Source organism: Conger conger, chromosome 7, assembly GCF_963514075.1.
Source record: "Conger conger chromosome 7, fConCon1.1, whole genome shotgun sequence".
Classification (NCBI taxonomy): Eukaryota; Metazoa; Chordata; class Actinopteri; order Anguilliformes; family Congridae; genus Conger; species Conger conger.
The window spans coordinates 4,629,489-4,647,817 of record NC_083766.1 but is presented as its reverse complement, the minus strand read 5'-3'; the positions used below and the strand labels follow the sequence as shown (position 1 = coordinate 4,647,817).

General features: G+C 41.8%; 1 protein-coding gene across 1 annotated transcript; it reads right to left on the bottom strand.

Annotated features, from left to right (window-relative positions):
* Window positions 1–4,338: 4,338 nt before the first annotated feature.
* Window positions 4,339–17,194, bottom strand: LOC133132104 (organic cation/carnitine transporter 2-like). Its single transcript, XM_061247277.1, has 10 exons — window positions 16,781–17,194; window positions 16,260–16,363; window positions 15,726–15,880; window positions 14,330–14,501; window positions 12,925–13,051; window positions 7,761–7,858; window positions 7,425–7,639; window positions 4,952–5,134; window positions 4,616–4,751; window positions 4,339–4,469 (listed from the first exon to the last, which is right to left on the bottom strand). Exons 1-10 carry the CDS (start codon window positions 17,177–17,179, stop codon window positions 4,394–4,396), a joined length of 1,665 nt encoding a protein of 554 aa, XP_061103261.1. The 5' UTR covers window positions 17,180–17,194; the 3' UTR covers window positions 4,339–4,393.
* Between the last annotated feature and the right edge of the window lie 1,135 nt (window positions 17,195–18,329).

The window sequence follows — 18,329 nt, the reverse complement described above, 5'->3', positions numbered from 1 at the left end:
AGCCAGCCAGCCAGCCCTATGCCAAGGAAATCCCATACACTCTGAGAATAGAATTAAAGGCTTGTTTTAAAATAGCATTAAGGACTTGCTATCACTACCAACTTAAAGTTAGTGTTTAGCAATGGTATGCCTTCTAAGAGTTCAGCTATTTTCATTCTCGTTACCTTCATAAAATTACTATATTACAGTTACAAGTACGGTGAGACACGACTGTCTAGATTTGTAGCAGCATTTCTTATTTATATAAAATAATAATAATAATAATAATAATACTAATAATAATAATAAATAGGGCTGAGCTGACTATATCATATGCCCTATTTGCACTGTACTAGTATTCCCTAGGGACCTTGGGATTTAGGAATAATCCCATTACATTATATTACATTACATTAGAGTTATTTAGCTGATGCTTTTATCCAAAGTGACTTATAGTTTATTAGTCTAAACAGGGGTGAATCTCCCTTGGAGCAATGTGGGGTTACTTGTGTCATTTATATTTAATTATTTATTTGTTATTGAAATTCTATAATTTTCTATATGAAGAGGGAAATATATAGTATTTAGTAGTACCACGAAAAAATACACCTTATCAATTAAAAAGCATCCCATCCCCAGCCCAAGATCAGTTACGGTGAATGATATCACTCTGGTAGGCAAACTACAATTAAACAACACATGCTTACTTTTATGTTATATAAAAAAGTATGAAGTAGCTAATAATTATTAACTATTAACACAAACGGAAAGAATGTCATCATATTCAGTATTTCACTGGAAATACTTTGCAATCAATGACTATCTGAAGTCTATGACCCGTAGACATCACCAAATGCTGGGTATCGTCCTTGGTGATGCCTCCTTCCTGCTTCCCTGCCAGGCCTTGGTTGCTTTGGATCATTGTCCTGCTGCACAGTTAAGCATCATCCGATCAGTTCTGATGCATTTGCTTGGATCTGAGAGGACAACATGTTTCTGCAGGACTTGACAGTAGGCTTGCTCAGTCTTTCACTTGTCCAGGAGTTCAGTCATGTTTAGATTCACTAGTTAGCTCAGTTAATTTAACTTAATGTTAGGTAAAAATAATAAAATGGTAATATTTACTTGAACTTAAATGGTAAATGGCAGGCATTTATATAGCGCCTTTATCCAAAGCGCTGTACAATTGATGCTTCTCCATTCACCCATTTATACACACACTCACACACCGACAGCGGTTGGCTGCCATGCAAGGCCCTGACCTGCTCGTCAGGAGCATTTGGGGGTTAGGTGTCTTGCTCAGGGACACTTCAACACAGCCCGGGCGGGGGATCAAACTGGCAACCCTCCGAATGCCAGACGACTGCTCTTACTGCCTGAGCCATGTCGCCCACTTACATTTGGGAGGGCAAAATAGAGCTTTAGAATGTAGACCCACAATGTAAGGCAAATTGTTGTTAAAAAAATATTTTTTATCAAGTCTGCGTTATTCTTTTACGGGAAGCAAAGAAAAGGAACAAACTAACTACATTCCACAGTTCCTGTGAATTTTTGGGTTTTGCTTCAGAAGCTGTATTTTTCATGTCACCCCACAAGTTTTCAATGGGGTTGAGGTCGGGGGGGGGGATCGAGCTGGCCACTCCATTCCCCCAATCCTTTTTGTCTGGAACCAAGATGTTGCTCTCTTACTCATGTGTTTGGGGTCGTTGTCTTGTTGAAACACCCATTTCAGGGGCATTTCCTCTTCGGCATACGGCGACATAACACACTCATAAGGACATTGGGTCTCATTCATGAAATGTTAGTAAATCTATGTTCAGATTTGCACATAAACGTCCACGCTACTAAAAACCTACTCCGGATTCATGAACGCCGCGGGAAACTCAGATCTGATCGTAAACTTGTGTGTATGATCATGAATGCCAATCCATCGTAAATTGAAAGCGCGCTCCCGGTAATCAGTAATTAGCATAAATCCCCGCCCATGAATAGACAATGATTACCATACAATACCTCTCTCTCCAGCGTCTTAATTGCGCCAAATCATGCAAGAGCGCAAGGTCAGCCATTGTTACCATTAACTAAGACTGAAGGCCTTTTATATTGTGGGAAGTGACCCAGATATGGTAATTGTTTACATCCTTTTTGTGATTTTAGCCTATTATTGGCCTATATTCTTACATATATATAGATATTTTTTTTAATTATCATTCAATATGTAGAAAGAATGTGTAATCTATTGAGTCGATTTACATAGATAATTCACAATCATGAACCTAATCTGGATCTTAAACCTGCTAATTGCCAACTTTTAATTGTTTGTCATGTTCATATCACGTGTTCCAAAGGCATCTGCGTATTGTTTACATAACAGAGCGCAATATGAAGTAAAATGTAAATTTCCAATAGTGACAAGCATTATTTATGTGCATTCTTGAATTTACACAAGCACTACGCGTGGTCAGCAGCAGGTGTAGATTTTGTTAGTAGCTACGAAAAGATCGGAGCTACTAAAATATTGATGAATGCCAAAAACCCGTAAATTTCCCTCTACTCGCATTTTACACACAAATTCGTTCAGCTCACGTTTCATGAATGAGACCCATTGTCTTTAAAAACCTTAATTCAAATATTATATAAATAAATACTATAATGCAGGGCACCCATCAGCTCTGGCATGGGGGCTGCTCACCTCAGTGACTATGGTGGACTGGTAGATCTCCTTACTGTAGGTCCATCCATCAGAGCAGCCCTCATAGTCCCCCATTCTCAAAACCCCGAATGTTGTGGATTAGCAGACGGAAAATACCTCAACTAATGAGTATCTATTTGTAAGCACACTTTTGTGGTGGGCATGCACTTTGATCAGATGTATATGTGGCTTTTCATTAACCTAAATGAATTATTAACCACCTGGGTGGGCACAGCCATCTTTGAACGGACTGGCTCATTCTCTGAGGCACGACTCACTTTGACCTCATCCAAGTCAGCTATTACAGTCATAAAACTACACTCACCCCCTGTGGAAACTCCACACTTTTTTTTATTCACGACCCACCGGATCCAAGTCACGGCACCAATGTAACTAGAGAGTCCGAGGTGGGATTTGAACCCCAGCCTCTCACTCGTGCTAACATTTGGATGAACGCGTTACCAGTCGGCTAACAACGAAAGTGCCTCTACCAAAGGGCAACGTCATCAGGGAGTATTGTCCCCTAACGAGCCTCCGCTTTCCTGCACTTAACTGTGCTTACTAGCGAACTAGCCGGGCTAACCCTGCTACACATTGAGCAGTGTACAGGTGAATTCTGTGTTATATAAGTTAAGAGTTACGGTGCGAGAGTCCTACTGTATGTGCACACAGTTGTGATGTGTTATACAGCTCTGTGTGGTTAGCAGTTGAGTTGGAGCTCTGTGGTTAGAACTTGTTATTAAACCTGTTCATCCTGTTTTGGATGCTACAATACCAATAGGACGGGGGGGGAATTAGTTTATGGGTGACAGGGGTCCTGTGGTCCTTTCTGCCTGGATGATGGCCATTACATTACATTATTAGCAGATGCTCTTATCCACGTACAGTTGATTAGACTAAGCAGGAGACAGTCCTCCCCTGGAGTAATGCAGGGTTAAGGGCCTTTCTCAAGGGCCCAACAGCTGTGCGGATCTCATTGTGGCTACACTGGGGATCGAATCACCGACCTTGTGGGTCCCAATCATGTACCTTAGCCACTACGCTACAGGCTGCCCACACACCTGCTTGTGCGCAAAATCAAAGAAAATATATGGCTCCACCAAAGCTTGTTAAAATCATTTTGTTCAGTTAAGGAGTAAAGGCTATCAGCATGGTTTTAATTGCTGAAAGTTATCAGCTTATCACTGTAATCCCCCTGGAATGACAGAGTTGGCTAATATAAAGGAGTCATGGCTTCAGCCACAATAATTTGTGAATATATTTTACCTTGCACATAAACACTGTATGTGCATTAGGAAAAATCCAATGCACATACAGAGATTTTCAAGGTGGTTCAGGTTCAAACGTATGGCTGAATCTGTTCTGACACAGTCTTATGAGGTCTGTGTGTCGACAGCATCGGATCAGAATTGCTGTGAGGTGTGATGTAAAAGGGTTTAGCAAAAAACAACCAGTCGTCTGATTCACTGAATATTCATTAAACATACCCAGTCCATCCTGAATTTCTTAATGAGTGAAATACTGTGGTTGAACTCAAGGCAGTTTTGTGAAATCATACTATATATGAGGCATATTTATTAATTAGGCAGTGAAACAGGCAGTTATTACCAGGCAGTTATTACCAATAACAATGGTGCACATGTTACATGTTTGATAAGTAACTTCATAATTGAATTCCATCTTTATATAACCCAATATCCAACATTTTAGTGTAGTAAAGTGTCATGACAACATTGAGACATTCTCCACTGGTGTAGAATCACTGGTTACATTTTTTGATGTTTGTCTCTTTTTACACCTGAGAAAAACAAAATGGGGAAAAAGATATAGCATGAATGTTCAAATTGCACAGGCATGAGATACGATACTCAAGAACCACTAATTCAACACACATTCGATCTCAGAAGGTGCAGCCTCTGTAATTGTGAGATGTGGCTGCCTTACCATTGAAAAGTCTGCATGTGATCGATGGTCTCGGGGAGGGGCAAACCGTAGGTCTCAGGAATCAGGATGCTAAACAACCCCCCAAAAACACCAAGGCTCCCCATTAATATGTACGGCATGGACTTGGAATCGGTTCCTGCAGAACGGGAAGAACAGATACAGTTTCCCCACTGTCAGGCAAATAAAGTACAACATGAAAACATAGAGGAGCATTCAGTTTTGGCACATCGTTGTGGTGCATGGTTGAACCTCTGGGTGAAAGAGGGTGTTCAGAGGGCCAGTGGTGAATTTCGGGTGTTCACAGAAAGTGGGGAGCTGGTATCAAGGCTCACTAACCCAGATAGAGGAAGTAGGGTGCAGCAATGGCACCCAGCTGAGAAGCCATGGAGCAGATGCCCATTGCGGTGTTCCTCAGTACTGTGGGGTACAGCTCCGTCGTGTAGGGGAGCAAGATGGTGAAAGCCATTGTGACCCCAAATTTCCCCATCATCTCCAGTGCAATCGATACTGAACTCAAATCTGTCAAGTAAAGAGAGATAACAGTTAAAAAAGCCCAATAATTTAAATAGAAATATGTTGCTTGTATTGTCTTCTGCCAAAGTACTATTTGTATTGAAACCATCAACCGATTGTGCTAAGTCTCAGATCATAATGGTGTCCAAACACTGTCAGCACTTATGCCCCTTTTATTAATCTTTTCTTTTCTTGTATTTTCTAGCAGCTGTATCACCCCGTTCCCTTCTCATGTCAAACTGCTGAAGCTGCTTAGGTAGCTAAGTAGCTCTTGGAATGGAGACCTGCAAAAACAAAGTTGTTGTTGGAAGTAATCAGTGATAGTAAGTCATGTTTGGCCAGTAGGGGGCACTATACAGTAGCAAATAGAAATGCATGACCCAGCACAATAACAAAGGCACTAAGATTTCTGGTGAAATGTAAATCAAGGCCCCAACTCACTGTGGTTACTAAAGATCTTGTGCTGTAGGGGTCAAATTCCCCCCCAAAAATGTCTCAATTTGTTTACTTAATCATCTCCCGTATCTGATTGACTATATTATGCCTTGAATTTTCTGCCCACTTTGACACATTAGCCCCTTTCACATGTGTAGCCCACAAGGTGACTGGGTTCCATTATCTGGGCTAAGATGTGGTTTTCGCCATTCTCTTGTACAGTAAAGTTCACTGTTCACACCAGACATAACCATCCCGGATGCAAGGCAGATTGTCTGCCCTATGAATCAATGCAGAACAAATATTAACTTTACATTAGTTCTTCTTTAAAGGGGCAGGTATTTAGCTCAGTAATGCTTTTGGCAGAGAAGTAAATCTTGCCAGTAAAGTGCAGTTGAATAGTGACAGCTTGAAAGTGGATTAGGATAAAATCTTTTGGGAATATACAAAGCACTTAAATAGGTATTTATTAGACTTATTGTCTTTAGATATGAACTCCCTCGTGAAACTCCTCCCTGTCTTCTGGCTGTTTTCCATCATCCTCCAAGATGGCCCCAAGATGGCCCACATCACCCATCACCTGTTAAAACAGCCTACCCTGGACCCCTCTGTCATCCAGAACTACCGCCCGGTATCTCTTCCTTTTCTGTCTAAAGCAATTGAACCGCACTCCTCTCTGTCAGTGAAACACTCCATGCTGCATATGCAAGCTTTTTTTGGGGTTTTCGCCTTAATATCAGCAACCGATTCAGACCCAAGAAACCAGGTGAGGCGAGTTAACTGTGTAATCGACTGCTTTAATTAATCAATTAAGTGCAGAGTAACAACGAAAGCCAGCACACTCTGCGGCTCTCCAGGACCAGGGTTTCAGACCCCTGCCCTAGGGGATACCTCACTGACGCCATCACCCTGTGCAAGGAACCTCGGCCTAGTGATGGACAACAGACTGTCCCTTTCCGAGAACATTCGGAACATTCCAGCAGTGACCTGGTTGTGCAGGTCACTGCAGAGAATCCGCCCCTTTCTCACCCCCTACTCGACCCAGCTCTTGGTCCAAGCGATGGTTTTGTCCCACCTGGACTACTGCAACTTTCTCCTGGCTGGCCTCCCAGCATCCACCATCAGACCCCTCCAACTTATCCAGAATGCAGCAGCTCGTCTAGTGTTCAACCCTCCGAAACACTCTCATGCCCCGCCCCCTGCTTATTTCCCTCCACTGGCTGCCTATCATGGCACGCATCAAATTAAAAACATTGGTGCTAGCCTTCCAAGGCTACACGCCTGCCAGACCTCTCCGTTCGGCCACCACAGGATGCATTACATTACATTATTGGCATTTGGCAGACGCTCTTATCCAGAGCGACGTACAACAAAGTGCATACCCATAACCAGGGATAAGTATGCTGAAAGACCCTAGAGGGAAGTACAATTTCAACTACTACCTGTACAACAAAGATAAGGACGAGGGCCTTGAAGGTGGGGAGAGATGCCTGGTGCCTCCCCCTCTCCGTACTTCTACCTCCCGCTCACGACTACTTTCCGATGATCAAACAGGCCCTAGTCCTTGTACTTCCCTCTAGGGTCTTTCAGCGCACTTATCCCTGGTTATGAGTATGCACTTTGCACTTTGTTGTACATCGCTCTGCCAAATGCCATTAATGTCTTCTGCTGCGGTTACACAGAAAATCTAATCCTGCTGCTGTTCACACATGATGCTGACACAGAACATTTTCAGAACATTTATGGATTAAAATTCATGTGAGAAAGTGGCTGTACAGAATTTCTTATTGATCACTAACATTTGTTACTTGAGGTACAGAAAAGCTTTCACTCATCTGATACCCTCTTGACACGTACTTACTTGTTGGTATGAGTTGAGTAAACAGTAGTACTACCCCAGAGAGAACCAGCATGGGAACGACACACAATCGCCTTGGGAAAGCGCGAAATAGGGGCCAGGCCAAAATGTAGGCTGGGACTTCAACAGCCGCCGAGAAGAAACAGTTCAAAAAGGGGTTCCCAGACAGATTGGAGGTGTTCAAGCATAAAGCAAAGTACCCAATGGCATTCACCAACCTGAAAAGGGGTGTGGAGGTTTCAGCCATCAGTCTCCAATGTTTAGATAAATGAAGGTTCACATAAAAGTGAACCCATTAATCTTGGCTTTCAGCAGCCTAACATGTTTTGTGACACTCACCACACGAAGCTCAATATGATCGTGATCCAGCGGATGTTGTTGGACTTCACAAGATCACAGATGTTGTGGCGGTTCACTTTTTCCCCTTTGTGTTCTACCTGTAGCAACATGTCACAATAAATGCATTTGTTTTCATCACGATTACCCAGGCAAATATTCAACATCTGTGGACTTGAGGGACTGATTTTAAATGATATAGATGAGTAAATGGGGTACAAAGAGGAAATATAACTACTGTGAAGCCTGCCTTGGTCAACCCCCATTCTACATTCTTTGAATGGGGGAAAAAATAATTGGGATTTGGTAGGTTGAATATAAATGGTAAAAATGGTAAATGGTTGGCATATATATAGCGCCTTTATCCAAAGCGCTGTAAAAGTGATGCTTCTTATTCACCCATTCATACACCAACGGCGATTGGCTGCCATGCAAGGCGCCGACCAGCTCGTCAGGAGCATTTTGGGGTTAGATGTCTTGCTCAGGGACACTTCGACACAGCCCGGGCGGGGGATTGAACCGGCAACCCTCCGACTGTCTCTTACTGCCTGAGCCACGTCGCCCCGGAATACAATTCCATTGCTTCAAAGCGCGATACAACAGGATCCAGGACACCAAACACTACAGCCAAGGACACCAAGTACAACATAGTTAAAAGTAGAAAGATTTCAAAATCTGGTACTAACAAATCCAGAATATAGCACTTTATTGGGTATTTATCAGATTTCTTAAGACAGGATGACGAACAAGAAAGAGGAAACTCACACGGTACTCGTCATGGCAAAAGAGTCACGCCGTTAAAACAGATCACGTTTCCTAGACTGGAACTTGCCGCAGCAACCTTGTCTGCGCGCATTGACAGAATATTGAAGACCGAATTGCAGCTCAAAATGGAAGACTCAGTGTTCTGGACAGACAGCCAATCAGTGCTGAAGTACATCAACAATGAGACAAAGAGGTTCCAAACGTTTGTTGCAAACCGGATATCCGTGATTCGTGAACTGTCCAGTCCATCGCAATGGAGATATATGAGCTCTGCACAAAACCCAGCAGACGGTGCCTCAAGGGATTCAAATGTGGAGGTCTTCTTGAACAACACAAGATGGCTGAAGGGTCCTGACTACCTGTCCAAACCAGAAGCGGAAGGGCCAGAGATCCCTAAGGAGGTCATGAACTCCCTTTCCTCCAGTGATGTCGAGGTTCGAAAGGAGTTGATCGTCAGCAGTATCAGTGTGGAAGAAAACAGGCCAGAAGACCAGGCTCATTGAATACTTTTCAGACTCGACAAGACTCAAGAAAGCTCTTGCATTGATGCTCAAACTGAAAGGAGTGCTCAGACAGATGAGTAAAAGGAGACATGACATCGGTGAACAGACCGACTCAGTGAAAGAACTGATGGAGAAATTCAAGAAGACTCTTGGACCCCAAAGTCTCACAGTGAAGGACTTGGAGGAAGCAGAGAGAGATCTCATCCGCTACACACAAGAGCAACACTTCAAAGAAGAAGTTGGCCTTTTGAAGGAAGGCAAGAGCTGTACCAAGACGAGCTCAATCAGGAAAGTGGACCCAGTTATGGAGAATGGAATCCTCAGAGTTGGTGGACGGCTAAGCAAGACCGCTATGCCAATGGACTTGAAACATCCCATGATCATCCCCAAGGACTCCCACATCTCCCAGGTTCTGTTGAAACACATTCACGAGCAAGTGGGCCACTCTGGCCGAAACCACATGCTGTCTAGACTAAGGCAGCGCTACTGGATACCTTGTGCCAACTCCCTGGCAAGAAGAACCATCAGAAACTGTGTATTCTGTCGACGCCTGCAAGCCAGAGTAGGTGAGCAGAAGATGGCCGACCTTCCCCAAGATCGCGTCCTACCAGATCTGCCCCCCTTTACTCATGTGGGTGTCGACTATTTCTGACCCATAGAGGTCAAAACAGGTCGTGCTTATGTCAAGAGATGGGGAGTCATCTTTACCTGCCTTGTGAGCAGAGCGGTTCACCTTGAAGTTGCGAGTCACCTGGATACAAATTTGTGCATCAATGCACTCAGATGATTCATCTGCAGAAGAGGTCCAGTGACAAGTATTCGATCAGATCAAGGCACCAATTTTGTTGGAACACAGAAAGAGCTTGGAGAAGCACTCAAAGAGCTGGATCACGACAAGATCCAAAAGGCTCTGTTGACTGAAGGAATAAAATGGACAATGAACCCTCCCTCAGGAACCCATCATGGAGGCGTCTGGGAGAGGCTCATCAGACTGGTAAAGAAGATCTTCAGTTCTGTGGTTAAAGCGCAGACATTGGATGATGAAGGTCTACAAACAGTTTTGTGTGAAGTGGAACTGATCATGAATGACAGGCCGATTACAAGTGTCTCAAATGATCCCAACGACTTGGAGGCTCTCACGCCCAATCACCTGCTGCAGTCCAAAGGGAAACCAGTTATGCCACCTGGACTTTTCCGGAAAGAGGACTTATATTGCAAGAGGAGATGGAGACAAGCTCAATACATTGCAGACCTCTTCTGGAAAAGATGGATCTGAGAATATCTGCCGCTCATGCAGGAGAGGAATAAGTGGAACCACCCGAAAAGGATGACACGGCCCCCCGAAACTCGTGGCTAATGGGACGCATAGTGAAGACATTGCCAGACAGTAAAGGCATTGTGCGAAGTGTCCTCGTCAAGACAAAGACCAATGTCCTACAAAGACCCATCAGTAAACTATGTTTGCTGATAGAAGCCACGGGCTGAAAAGAGACTTAAGAATGCACCAACCCGGCCCACATGCCGGGTTGGTGGTTAAATGGAATGTTTTTGATAGCCATCACGGAATGTATATTCCCATTTATGTCAAGCGTACCTGCCTGAGAATTGCGGAAATTGAGGAATCTGTTCAAGTTGGTTTAACCAGGAAAAATGGTGAAGAAGGCCAAACTATCAGAGCTGGTCATCTTGAGGTGTTTAGAGTGATTTATATTAACAGGAGGCTTGGTAAAGAAGCACTTTTCTATTTGTTGTTGTGCTCTTAATCCATTCTCAAAAGCGTATGCTCGTATAAAATGTTGCACATTATTTCTGATTTCAAAGCCTTCACGTAGGCCTATTGCATGAATACAAATCAGAGGCCACTGCAAAATGTAGCAAAATAATAACTTGTTATATAAAATATAATATACATATAATAATGTGCAGCAAAATGTTTTACCACCGTATTTCTTAATTGTGCCACCAGTTTAAAAAAGTTAGTATGGAACCCTGTACTAGGCTAGAATTCAGTTCAGGCAATTTAAAATTGAATCATATTCAGGGCCTGATGATAAGGACAGGAGAATTATTTCCAGGATTATTTTTTAACATAACATAGGCCAATAGGCCAATCAGTCCAGCAATGCTTTTCCTACCACTGGAGTGTACTTACTGCTTAATTTGCCTAAAAGCTAGATAATATCTTGCACCTTATCAAGCCTGGTCTTTAAAACCCCAAGTGTTTCTGCCACCACTACATGTCCTGGTAAACTATTCCACACAGTGACCACTCTCTATGTGGGAAAAATACTTCCTAATATCTGTGCGGAATTTATCCTTTGCTCATTTTCATTTATGCCCCCCCCCCCCCCATTCTACTAAATAAACTCAACCTGAAGAATCACCTGCAGTTCACTGTTTATCCCTTTGATAATTTAAAAGCCTCAATCTAATCCACTTTTAAGTCTTTTTTTTTACTAAGCTTAAGTCTCTTAAGTTTTAGCTTTTATACATGGAATCAATATCTGGTTGCCATTCTTTGAACCTTTTCCAGCACCTCTATATCTTTCTTGTACTATGCTCCCCAGAACTGCACAAAATAATCTTAAGTGTTGTCTGACTAGGGTATTGTATAAGGGGAGTATCCTTGGATTTATACTCAATTATCTTGGCTATGTATACTAGCAACAAGTTGGCCTTTTTTACTGTCACAGCAGATTGACTAGAACTGGAAAGACTTTGATCAACTCACCCCAAGACCTTTTCACCTTAGCATGCGCATTAAAAAGTATTAATTAGGCAAATTAAATGTCTTTGCTCCCTCAAACATCAGTTACAGATGTAGCTGATGCGTGGAAGCTTGGGACAGGTGGATTGACAGGTTTCCAAATCTTTATACGTACGTCATGCATTCTGGAAAGATATGTCCGCAAAGGTGCGCTCGTGTTTTCTTGCTCAGGAAATCCTCTGGCTCCTGGCTTCTAGCTCCTGGAAGGAACATTTATTGGACTGGAATTTCCCTAATGATGTCGGACCTTGATTGATCAGGCAAGGAACAATGAGACAGGATGAGAAAAATAAGCTATTGGATTGAGCCAAATGCCTTTTTTTGCCATCCCCTAGGAAACCTGGTTGAAATGTCATCTGCATTTCAAGAAGTAAAAACTCGAGGACCACTATGAGATAGATTTTGGCCAACGAGAGGGAAACTATGATACAACTCAATAATTTCAGTACTGATGCTTGGTTATCAATAACGAACATTACAGCTTGACCATTCATTAATATCTGTATCAACTTTCAATATTTCACTTAACTGACTTCACAGCTGCCTTTCTCTACTGAAGCTTGCTTATCAATAACACATATTACAACTTTGTCATTTGTTCATTCTATGCCAACTCGTACTTACCAATAACTAACCTAAACCTTACAGCTTGATCATTCATTAATAATTGTACTGGATTATATCTCAGTCGGATTGTCATATTAGTTCGTAAGATAAAACGGATTTACTGAAGTAACGTTAAAACAACCAGGATAGCTATCATCCCAACTCCTTTATTTGTTGCTAGCAAGCTTACAAACTACCTTGACATTTGCTGACTTATTTCTATAATTGTTATATCCTAGAATACATTGCAAGGGTCTCACCTGGAAATTCTAAATTCCCAGCCAAAGGAGGTCATCCACAATTTCCAAAGTTTTTGCATCTGCAATTGTTCAAAACCGCAAAGAAATATGAAGTTGTAGTGACAGCGGCAGCCTGACATTTGTCGCCGATTTACCCATGGGTCAGAAATCAATTGAGATCTTTAAGGACATTCCAACCTGTTAAATGTTCCTTGAGGGAGCTACGAGCCAGTATGCAAATGAGAATGCAAATCTGGAGACATTCATAGAAGTAAGATTAGCAGGACCTGGAGAGGCTGAAAGATGACCTCCGGGGCTGCGACTCTGTTCATCTTGGCGGCGCCTCTCAAAATGGCCTCCGCCTCCTCCACCCGGCCCTGAGAGAGAAGCCATCGAGGGGACTCCGGGATCAACCTGTCCCAACGCAAAGTCAGTGTGTACTAAAGTGGTTTAATGGTGTGGCTCTGTAAGGCTCAAATTTCAAAAAAGTTTTGCAATTAGGTGAAGGAAAATGACGTGAGAAAAATCATCTCACACCTAAATAGATTTTCTTTTGGAACACCGTTGGAAGAACTCGGAAAGCAGTGCATTTTCTCAAGGGAGTTTGAATTCACACAAAGGTTTTATTGGGTTGTCTTCCGGAAAATTATTAGAGTGCTATTCTGGATTGCTCTGACCTTGCTCTGACCCGTGGCTGGATCCCCAGTTGGTATGCTTGACCCCCTTATTTGACCGTATAGACAGCTGGAGACAACAAACCTTTCCATTGTGGGGACAACTACCTTATTGAAAATAGTATTTCGTATGTTGACAGGTCTCGCTTAGTGGTACCCACTACACCTAAACCAATAGTGTTATGTATAGCACACACACTACCATGGACTGGACACCTGGGTCAGCAAGAGACCTATTTGCGAGTTGCCGCCTGGTTCTTTCGACCCAGTATGTATTCCCATATCCAAGTTTCATATTAAAACAGTTAAATCATTTCAGGTTTGTACATGTGCCCGGAAGAACAGAGCAATGTAATCTTCCCAATACATATTAACAAGAAACTAAGTGAAAATCTGTTCTGGGAGTGATTTTCCGGTATACGGCTTTATTTTTATTTATTTCTTTGATTTCATATTTTTGTGATCAATAGTTTTTTTGCTTGTTTTTTTTTTTATACTAAGAAATCTGGTCCACACCCTAAAAGCATGTTGACCACAAGGCAAGACTGAAAAACGATTTACTAAACTTTCAAGGTTCAAGGTACTGTGGATTACAAATTCTTAGCTCAGGTGATAAGCCTTTTCCGTAGGCACAGTAACCATAAATAGAGCAAGTTGTATTAACCCATATTGTGCTGCTCAGCTTACTTGGCCAACATAAGGAATAGGTGTTTGTGGGGTAAAAATAAATAAGGCATGGAAATTTGTTTTTGTGTGGACCTATTAGTTAATTTAACAGCACAATATGAGTTAATACAACTAATTTATAGTTGCTGTGCCAATGTAAAAGGCTTGTCACTACAGCGTAACATTTGTAATGCACGAAACGTTGATAGTTACTGATTAAAAGCAAATATTAATCAGTAACTATATCAGTTTCTTAATCTTTTTGAATTGGGAACAAAAAAGGCTACTGTAACAAAAAGCAGTGCTGAGATTGATGACCTACAGGGCAAGCTGAGCTGTGTCACACACCTACCTCCAAAAGACGAAATAGAAAACTCCTGGGACATTGATGGCGATCAGCAGCATTTTCCAGTCTCTGATGAAGAAGGCCGTCAGGGGAAGCAACATGTAGCCAATGGCAAAAAAACTTGACACTCCCGCAGTGCAGAATATGATCCGAATGCATGGAGGAAGAATTTCTGTTCCTTTACACCGCAGAACAGGAAAAATAGTTGCACAGAAAACTGATTTTATGGTCAGGTGTAACTGCAATAAAGCTGAGCCATGAAAGCCAAAGGCTAATATATACATTAAGAAACAGGAATACATACTCATTATTGGCACCCTTGATAAAAATTAAGAAATGATAAAGAAATGAACATGATTAAATAAATAAAAATATGTTTTTTCAATACATTTAACTAAATTACGTTAATCTTAGTCTTAAGGAACTACACTCAGTGATCACTTTATTTGGAATTCATAAGACTTTTTTTTATTTTTTACTTAAGTCTTTTGTTGCTGCAGCCTATCTACTTAGAGGTTTGATGTGTTATGTGTTCAGAGATGCTTTTCAGCATACCACTGTTGTAATGAGTTGTTATTTGCATTACTGTCACCTTCCTGTCAGCCAGTCTAGCCCTTCGATTCTGACTTCTCTCATTAACACGTTTTTGTCTGCAGAGCTGCTGCTCACTGGATGATTTTTGTTTTTCGCACTATTCTCTGCGAACTGGAGAGACATGTTGTGCATGGCATTCTGGCATTTGGTCTGAAAAATAGCTGAACCTCTTAACTACATCTGTATATTTAATCAGCCAATCATGTGTAAAAACATTTATTTCCTGCCACATGATTGGTTGATTAAATATTTGCATTAACAAACTGGTGTACATGTCTACCCAATAAAGTGATGACTGGGTGTATAATTATCTATAATTTCAAATAAATCACCCCTAATTTAGAAATTTCATCATGCCTAAAAATGACCTCTATCCCACCTAATCCATGAGCAAGTGCACTTACCTGTGAACCAGTGGAACTATTTTAGGATAGTAAAGTAGGGGGGTTCATAGATCAGTTATCACAGTGTGTGCACAAGCTCAGGTTCCACACCCTGTGAACAACAGGGGCTTCACATGTTCTGCTGCATGTGCGTTCTTGAGATAAACACGTAATAACGACAGTGGCAGCAGTATGGGAACTGGCCTGCAAGACAGGGCACTCCAAACCGGCGGAGGGGGCCGTGAAAGCATTTTTAGCGATTACTCACCAATTTATTTATGTATTGAGGACCATGCACGACACTTGTACCGGATTTAGCTATAGAGCTCATTTTTATCCGGAGTCCTTGATTTCATTGCTTGAATTTATTTAGTAATTAGCATGTTATACTGTTGGAGGAAATGGCAACACATGCTCATAATTACCTAGGACAAATGCTGCCATATAGTTAGAAATTCCACCCATCCCAACGAAAAAGTAAAATGCAGAGAACATGAACCAGGATGTGGAAAAAATCTGGAAGAATATGAACAAAGTCTGAACTCCCATTGTTGCAAACAGTGTGATTTTCCTCCCAAACCTAAAAACACAGACACACAAAACATTCTGTCAAAGAGAACGCCTTGTTGTAACAATTTTAAGTATTCTCTATGCATTGGTGAAAACATTTTTTTTTGCCACTTTAAAAGACCCCTTTCTGAGAACTTATACCAATTTATTGCCAAAACCAAGATAAACCTGATGATTAAAAGTCATGACATGTCTCCATTTTTCTTCCATTGGTAGGCAATCAACTGGCAGGATTAAATTTTAAATTGGCCAAATTGAACATTCTAAATATTTAGTTACCACACTTAACACAGGCACACTAAAGGTACTAACATTTACAAGTTCTGAATGACCCATGCCCCAAATCAGAGAGAGGGAGAGAGAGCTTTGAGAGTGACTGTCCAGTTTACCTGTCAGACAGGTGTCCACAAATTATGGATCCAGCCATCAATCCAAAGAAAAACATAGAAGAGGTCATGGGGACCTTCCATGCATCACCACACACCAGATCCCACTGTAGAGAGAGGACATTTTTACTGTGTTAGTTATTTACCACGTAATCACGATTTTCTTTTAATTGTTGGCAATATGCAGTGACAATAAATTATTATTTTGGACACTACTGGATGTATACTGGAAAATTGTTTGTGACAAAGTTTTCAAAAATGTTACATGCCTTTTCTAAATATATTTCCCAAATACAGTAATATTTTGCGTAGTTTTCTGCAATTATGGCTGATCATGGTCAGCATGATTCTAAAAGAAATAATAAACAATTCAGTAGGTAACCCTGACTACGAGTTGTCCCATATATGCTATTTTGATATGACATTAAAATAAGTGTGCAAACTGCACATAACAAAACTACCTGATTCCTGAGGTGCAGTTATCAGTGAGCCTTCAGGCTCATACCTTGCATTTCTAGACTTACCTCAGACACGATGGTTGAAATGTAAATTGATCGGTCGTAATGCCATCCATCCTTACAGCTTTCGTGTTCTATTTCAGTGACGTTCACGTCGATTCCAGGCACGGATCCGTTGTCTGAAAGACGCTTTATTACGTCCAGTTTGTATCGGGTGCATTTGCTGTACCGCATCTCCCCATTATCTTCTTCCAGTGGAATAGAATAGTTTCTCCATTCGGCGCTAATATTGGCGTTTGGTGGTATCAAGCAGTGGTGCGATGGCGGGTCAGCAATGAACACAATGGTAAAAGCAGACAACCCGTTAGGAATTACGCTTATACAGAGGAGTAATGCGATCCGTTTTTCAAAAGGTCCCCATTCTCCCAGAAATTTGGTGACGTCGTCATAGTCTGCCGTGTTCATTGTAAGCACAAATGAGTGCAGACAGGACTGGGGCAGTAACTGCGGCTGCAGCTTTTATAACTTCCTGGAATCTTAGTCATTCCTGGTCAAAGTCCTATGGGCAGCCTATAGCCTAGTGGCTAAGGTACATGGCTGGGACCCAGAAGATTCAAGCCCTGGTGTAGCCATGATAAGATCTGGCCCTTGTTTGGCCCTTGAGCAAGGCCCGTAACCCCCGTATTGCTCCAGGGGAGGATTGTTTCCTGCTTATTCTGATCAACTGTAAGTCACTTTGGATAAAAGCCTCAGTTAAACAACAAATAATATCCAGAAGTTGGAGGAAACCTGGCAAATTAAATTGAGTGGGACTATTGCTAAGTGTATAGTTCTGTGGGAAATTAAATCATAAGGCAGGTCTATATGTAATTTCAATTAGGGTAAAGGATCTTACATTACTAATGCTGCACTTAACACAAGTTAATGACTTGTAATCAAAGTATGTCATTAATCACTGTGGTTGATTACTCTGTATTATCACATACTTGGTAAAAGTCCTTCCTCCTGTTTCAATCAGGAGCTGAAGACATCATTCCGTTGACATCACTTGTGTAAGGTTTGACCGATCCTGGCATATTTCCTAACTTTTACTAATTCATAACTAATGGAAAACCAGAGATTGTTCATCATTAACTAATACTGTGCTACCATTAGCCAAGCCTATTTATGTAACCCATGGCAGACAGGGAACTATTCCCATCTTTACCCAATATAAAACCAGAGCTTGTTAAGCATTCACTCATGTTACTTAACCTTTGTAGAAATAATCTGATACAGTTGCATATTCCCTGAGGGGGCGACATGGCTCAGGCAGTAAGAGCAGTCGTCTGGCAGTCAGAGGATTGCCGGTTCGATCCCCCTGTGTCGAAGTGTCCCTGAGCAAGACACCTAACCCCCAAATGCTCCTGACGAACTGGTCGGGGCCTTGCATGGCAGCCAATTGTCATCGGTGTGTGAGTGTGTGTATGAATGGGTTAATGGAGAAGCATCAATTGTACAGCGCTTTGAATAAAGGCGCTATATAAATGCCTGCCATTTACCATTTACATCTACTTGCTAAATGTATGTTCATATGAACGAAGTGAAAACAACTAACATTAGCTACATCCTCCTA